General features: G+C 43.4%; 1 protein-coding gene across 1 annotated transcript; it reads right to left on the bottom strand.

The window, feature by feature from the left end:
* Positions 1–1,082: 1,082 nt before the first annotated feature.
* Positions 1,083–5,508, bottom strand: GPR85 (G protein-coupled receptor 85). The gene is made up of 2 exons (XM_078655617.1): positions 5,021–5,508; positions 1,083–3,703 (listed from the first exon to the last, which is right to left on the bottom strand). The coding sequence occupies exon 2, from the start codon at positions 3,524–3,526 to the stop codon at positions 2,414–2,416; it is 1,113 nt and encodes a 370-aa protein (XP_078511743.1). The 5' UTR covers positions 3,527–3,703; positions 5,021–5,508; the 3' UTR covers positions 1,083–2,413.
* Between the last annotated feature and the right edge of the window lie 1,742 nt (positions 5,509–7,250).

Genomic DNA, 7,250 nt, shown 5'->3' with positions numbered 1-7,250 from the left:
GTTTATCTCAAATGAAATATTACAATATCTTGTACCATGGATTACTACCCCCTCCCCTACACAAATCATGAAATTGCAATTGGTCCATAACTTCAGAGTATCAATGCTCTACAGCATAACCCCTTCAATACTATTAACCCTGCCTTTAGAGTACTAAACGGGCCCAACAGAGCAAGTGATTCATAGCAATCCATTCCTCTTCACCCTTTTTTTGTTTATTAATCTAGACTTGTCTATCTCTATTACCTCTTCCACAAGCAGACCTTACAGCAGAACATTAACTTCTAGCATAGATTCATGCTTTGTGGAAATACCATTTAATTTGGAACTGTTGGACCACACTGGTAATCTCAGTTCTTACTGTAGAACTGCCTGCCTTTACAGCTGACCCAGTGCCAGTACTAGAGCCATGAGTTAAATTCTCTCCCCCATAATTCTGCACTACCCAATATTGCAGCACTTTCATGATGATTGTCTTTCCCCTTCTGCTGGATATATTTACCCTTAAGGCGTTTGAGTCCGATTACCACAAAATATAAGAATAAAGGGGATCTATTATGCCCGTATGGTTATTGTGGATTCCCCTTTGTGCAGTATTTCGGTAAATCTTCAAGCTTTTGTCTCCATAGGAAAACATTAAGCACATAAGAAATGAGAACTCTGTGAATTTAAAAACAAAGCCCAATCAAACAACATATGCACTTAAACCTGCATCCAAATACAGTGAACTATGCATAACTTTGTGACCTTTGCTCAGATCTTTAAATTCATAAACAGCTTCAGAAGCTCTCTTGGTCACACCAAATACTCACGGTCTAAACACCAGCTAACATGAAAATAAAGAGTTCTAAAATATGCATAGTGCACCATAAGCTTTCACTCGCGAAGCTGAATGTATATGTAGGTGGTTGTGATAAACTTTGCATTCATATTATTGGATGCACATGCACTTATTCAAGCATTTTTGGATGCACCCGGTAATCCAAAAAGTCTGCATTCACACTTGTTCATACTAGCGCACGAGACAAAACAGAAAGGTGTTAGTGGTATAACTGGAAAAATGCAAAATTTTATTCCAAGAAAATTAACAGGCTACACAGGTAAATTTTGGCAAATGCAACTTTATATTGAAATTCACACACATCTGTATCTTTAAAGAATGAAAGACTCACAAACTCTAGTGTATTTCTAAAATACTAGAAATTATAGTATATGCCTTTACAAGTTAAAACTTAAATAATTTAAAACAATCAATACACCAAAATGTGCAGAAAGTATAAACAAGACTGTGCCTTCAGTAGAATAAATGCTTCACAAATTGTGCAAGATATCATACTAAGGCGCCGGTCTCCCCATGACAGCTGTCTTAAAGTATAAACATACATCAACTGCCTGCGTTTTTCAGAATAAACTATGAGGGGCAGCACACCTAGAAAACAGAGCATCCAAGTGATGTGCATACTGGTTTTGGGAATCACGGGAGTAAAGGGAAAGAGAGCATCACGTGATCTTTCATGCACTCCCCAATGCCTGACCAGAGTGGCTGATTCAGTCGTCCTTGCTTCATTGGTCCAAGGCTGAACAACATGGAAGAAACTAGATAACCCCTTTAAGGCAACATGTTATGTATTCTGTACTAGCAAAACGAATCAATATGCAAATCGGAAACTGTTGCAAACTGGATAATGTGTTGCCTATTAGACTGATATCTAGGTATTAATCTTTAAATAAAAGTCAAATAAACAGTATACCAAATCAGCAAAAACACATAGTACAGGTAAGTTGTAATAAATCCATTGTCAAAGAAACTGCTGCTTAGAAAGTATAGTCAAAAAACTAAACTCATAATTTAACCAAAAATATGACTTTGGAATGCTCCCCTAGAATGTACTCACAAGGCAAACAGATCTCTGTAATTATGGTTCCCCAATAATGAACGGCATTGTCCTTAATCGGTTACAGTACTTAAAATTCCCAATGTTCAGTCTTTGCAAAACAATAAATCATATCAATGCTTGAAGATTCGGCAAACCTCAAACATCAGTTTTATCAGCACATGTACCTCATAACAACTCGGATGATCTCACTTTCATGTAGTGATCACACATAGCAATGCGCACTGCTACCTTACACCTTCTACGCTTCACATTCAGCTTTCAGCCACATAGAATTCAGAGCAGTGCTTCAGTCCTTTGTTCTTAATTACAAACCTTCACCGCTGGCCAGCAGGAACACTTTTAGGTTTAAATTAGGATTACTGGTGAGCTATTGCAAAATACTGCACAATGTTGCCCAAATTCATACAACCTCCGACATCCCATTCCTGATTTTCTTCTCAAGACATGGCTAGAGGCCACAAGTGCTTTGCAGAGAATGGTAGTGTTTCACAAGGCGAAAGCTTGCGGAGGCTCCCTCATATAACACAGTAAGGTTCCCTTGGTAACCTGGATTTTCTGCAGTAAAGAAGGGTTGTGCTGAAACAGCGCCTCAGCTCCCGGTTGGAGAAAATGCAGACAAAAGAATTGATTCCAGCTTGGGCAAAACTCATCCAGACAGCAGCTGTCAGAAATCCGCCTGGTACCACTGGCCCTCTTGCAAACACTCTCCAGTAACAGGCTACCAAATAAGGGCCCCACAAGGTCAGAAAGAGAAAAGTCATGATGTAGAACATCCTACTTATTCGCTTTTCCATTTTGAATTCATCTAAGACCAGAAGCCTTCTCCTACCAGTCGTGTTCGCATTCTGCCTTATCCCCAGTAAAGTGGGTGGCGTGGGGCCTCTTCCAAATCCCGCCAGCCAGTTAGCAGCTGCTTGCCCACTTGCTCCCGGACCATGGAAAGTCCAGTTCTGGCTTACTGCTGCTACAAACTGGACTGGCTTCATTTTCCTGCGGTCGTGAACAAAAAATATCAGCTTGAGGTAGACAAGCTGCGTGGCTAATAGAATGAGGGCAAGAAGTAGCATAAATCCTAAAGAATCGTTAGCCCTGAAGGAACGATGCTGAAAAGTGCACTGATCCTCTTCCCGAATGAAGGAATAGGTACCCACGTCTAGCACTGGGGGGAAGGCCATTGCAACAGAAAGTGTCCATACCATACAGATTACTGCCAAACAAGTCCAAAAGGTTAGCCGTTTGGTGTAAAACCGGTGGTGGGCTATGGCTAGGTACCTGGTCACGCTTATGCAGAAGAGCATAAAAGCAGTGTGGAAACAAGACAGCACTCCCAGAAAAGCAATCACCTTGCAGGTGAGGGTTCCATACGTCCAGGTGGAGCCATTTTTCACAGAGGTGAATACAAAAGGGAAACAAATTGCAGATCTGAGAATATCCGAGCAGCAAAGATCCAGCAGGAAGTAGTAAGGAGCTCTGTGCAGGGTCTTATCTTTCACTAGCAAAATGGAGATCAGGAGGTTACCCACCACGCTGACTCCTATAATGAAACCCAGTGAAGTCAGTTTTAGAAAGGCTGTCAGAGGAGAGAGGTTTTGCAGAATGTTGTCAGCTGCATGGCTGTAGTTCGCCATAGATGGATGGATGATTAGGATATTGCTTTAGTCAAGTCTCATGGTCTATATATATGGGCAAAAAAGCGGTAGATCCATACATTTTAATGAAAATGTAATCCACGCAAAGCGTGTTTATGGTGTCTAATAATACATCCTGCGTGCTCTCCCTTTTGATGTGACATGCTGTCAAAAGATCTGAAAAAAAAACAAAGTCAAATTTTAAATAGATAAATAGTCAATTATGCTTACAAAGGGTTAAACATCATTTTAATTTGGGATAAAACCTGAATAAACAAAAACACTGTCACTGGTTTTAAGCTTAACTTCGATGTTCACGTAATTATAATACAAAACGCACAAAAATTGTGCTGAATAGAAAAACTTACTTTTTCCATGAAATAACAATTTAATAAGCCCATTTGCAGAACACTTGTGATTGCCCTGCTTGCTTTCATATGATACTGCACGTTATTAACCTGCAACTCATAAATTAACCATGCGTACCTTAAAAAGAAACCATTGTCGTTGAAAATATCAGAGCCATTAATAAATGTATTCCTGCTGTACAACGTATAACAGTGTTTTTCAAAGGCAGCTGCGGTGTTGATACGGTTCACACCCTAAGAAAGCCCGCAGATTTTATGTTTTAACCCAATCTACCACGGCACATCAATCACATGCATACTGTTACTTTACGTTTAAGGTCTAGGAAGCATTTTTATGTTTGTCTTTTTACATAAGTATGCCCTGGCTATTTCCAATGTGCATCAGCTGTGTTTGAAAAAACAATCTCTATCGTATAAATAAGAACATTACTGTCGTCCGCGTTAAGGTTGATGTCGCCTGTGAAACCGGATTCTGGTGGTCAATATCCCTTATATGTACGTCTTAGATGCAGAAATAGTGATCATAATAGCATTTCTGTTGGATGAAATCAGAGCTCTAATGTATTCACAGTGCTCTTTGTGTTTGCAGTTCGATGCACTGAATGCAAAATATCGTGGATTCGACCATCAGGAAGGCGCCGATGTCTACCACATCATTCAGCATCAAGTAGATGTATCCACAGCACTTTGTATCCGTTACAAGCTAAGATAAAAAAAACGTTACATGTGTTGTATCTTTCCGTCATTCTACGTTAGAATGTGTGGTAGTCATTTCTCGTCGGTGTGCAGCGTGCGACACATCGGTATTAGCGTGTATGTGTGTACGTTTTGTCTGTGCAACGCCTGCTTCTGCCAAAAGAACATGTCTCGCTATGTGTTTCCCATTTTTGTGCGGAATGCAGCAGCATCTGCTTTGCTCCGGCGATAGTCTGGCGACGTGAACAGTGGAATACGCAGAACACAGCGAGGGTGCATTGTCTGTGTATGCCCTTTATGCAGTTTATTGTCAAAAGCAAGTACAGGAAAATGTTAAATAAGCCTAACTTAATAAACAGTATTACCAACAGATAGGCTCGCACACACGTACACACACGAAATCTTTGCTAATATCACGTACTCCTCCTACCTGTTGGCACTCGATATCCTGTCAAGGGTGTTATTTTCCCCCTGTAGCCTCTTCTTTCAATAAAATGCTGATTTTCCCCCTTCCTAGGTACCTTGGCTGGGAATAGTCAGCGACTGGGAGTGCGCATGCGCAGTGCGCCTGCTTGCGCCGCTAGCGCTAGCCTGGTCCTCTCTTGTCGCAGGAGCGGCGGCGACGCTTCTCTCCCAGCAACAGCTGCCCCAACCAGGGCCCGCCGCGGCCAGGGAGCCTGCGGCCCGCTGATTCCATGGACCGGCATTAGGCGTTCCGTAGCGAAGCGAGGACCCCTTCGCTAACACGGGCGCGCCGCCGAGCGCCCGGCCATTCCAATCTAGTGGTGTCGCTGCCTCCTGCACTGCGAAGCGCGCTCAGACACAGCCCTTCTTCGCCTGTGTGTAAATCATTGCAGGGAAGGAGGGCTTCCCAGGAGGGGCGGGGGTGGAGGGAGTAGCCCCCTTTTTAAATCAGCTTCTTTCGGCTTCCATGCATACGGTAACAGCTCCGGTGCAATACAGCGGGTACTATTCTCATGCTCATTTCGATATGTAAATATAAACACTTGGGTACAGGGAAAAGAAAAAACGGGGGCACCGCGGCTGCAAATGCAGGCAGAGGTGCATTGTGTGTGCTTCCTTGTAGGCGGGAGATGGGGCGATGGGAGAGGCAGCAAAGCTGATTGGTGGGAAGTGAACATCTGCCTGTTTACACAAAGAATAACGCCTAGGCTGGTCGCAAAGGAAATATATGTGCCATGTTTTATTATTTTTATCATAATGAACGTGCCTTAACTATGGGGAGAAAACACCGTACACAGCACGCACCCCCCCTCCCACTCCCCCCCCCCACCCGGGAATCTCACATGTCCCTGTCTCATAATGAAGCTAAGTGATGCTGAAAGTTGGTAACCAAAATATGGCTTAACATAATTAAGGTGTCATCCTTGTACTATCGAGCTATGTGTTTTTAACCAAGCCCCAATGTTTAGATAAACTTTATTTTCCACTATAATGACTCGTGCGATGCGCATTCCTTGCTCGCAGTGCACAAGACAATGAAACACAAAATAGCTTCGCATTCCCTGTTACTCGGCGGGAGACTCACAGGCTGGCACTGCATATCATTCCAGTTGTAACACTTCTCAGTTCTATTTTGAAGCTTGTGTGCCTTTTCCATTTCTTAAGCTGGAACGCGTTGCAGGCAGTGCCTCCTTCAGGCAGCCTTTCGGCAGCTGATATCTACAGTGGGGGAGTCAAGAAAATGGTTGACAGCGAAAGAGTTATGCTCCTTTGAATGTGGGATTTCCTTTATTGGCCATGAGGGACGCCTCAAATAAGTACCCAGTTTAATGTATTTGGTCGTCTGCCACAAACTGCAAGCACAGTATGGCTCTGCTAGGAGTCTGCCACAGATAAACTGAGATGACATTAGTACCGAACTGGGGAAACAAAAGCAGCCTTGGCAAAAAAAAAGCACAAAAACAGACCCACTCCTTTCATCTCACCAAGCATTCACTCCCTTTCCATCCATCCATACTCTCTCCTTCTCTCCTCTTGCTCTCTTCTCCCTCTGATCATTTTAACTGTACCTTCGCCACCCTCTCTGTCTCTCACCCTCTGCCTGCTTGCAGTTAACCTTGGTGAGCTGGGGAAAGTGACAGAGGCACCACGAGAGGCCCTGGGTTCTCATGCTCGATGGAATAAAAGGCATGTACAGCCTTGGAGGGTTTACAAACAATGTATGGAGTGGGCACAAAAAGGCCTGACACATATGCTGCATTTGTAGGCAAAACACACAGTTGATGGACAGAATGTAGAACAATGTCATACATTCATCCCAGTACAAGGATCTGGGCCTAAATCCATCGTTTTTGTTGCACTCCACACCACCCTGGGTTAGACACTGGCTATATGCAAATCAGCTCTGACCCTGTGCCTCATGGGAACAGTCCAGTCCGAACTACCAAGCCATGTCTTTCCCAGACCGGAATCAAGCATCCAAGGACCGGTTTCTGGCTATCAGCCTTCATCAGCCTGGATAGCTTGACTCCAGTGGTGTGGAGAGCATGGGACTCACGTCTGAGCATACTCAGCCCACTCGGGGTGAAAATTGCAAAAAACACAGTTGATGGACAGAATGTAGAACAATGTCATACATTCATCCCAGTACAAGGATCTGGCCTAAATCCATCGTTTTTTTGCACTCCACACCACCC

This window comes from Lissotriton helveticus, chromosome 1_1 (genome assembly GCF_964261635.1).
Source record: "Lissotriton helveticus chromosome 1_1, aLisHel1.1, whole genome shotgun sequence".
Classification (NCBI taxonomy): Eukaryota; Metazoa; Chordata; class Amphibia; order Caudata; family Salamandridae; genus Lissotriton; species Lissotriton helveticus.
The sequence above is the reverse complement of the archived record's forward strand: the minus strand, read 5'-3'. Positions and strand labels throughout refer to the sequence as shown.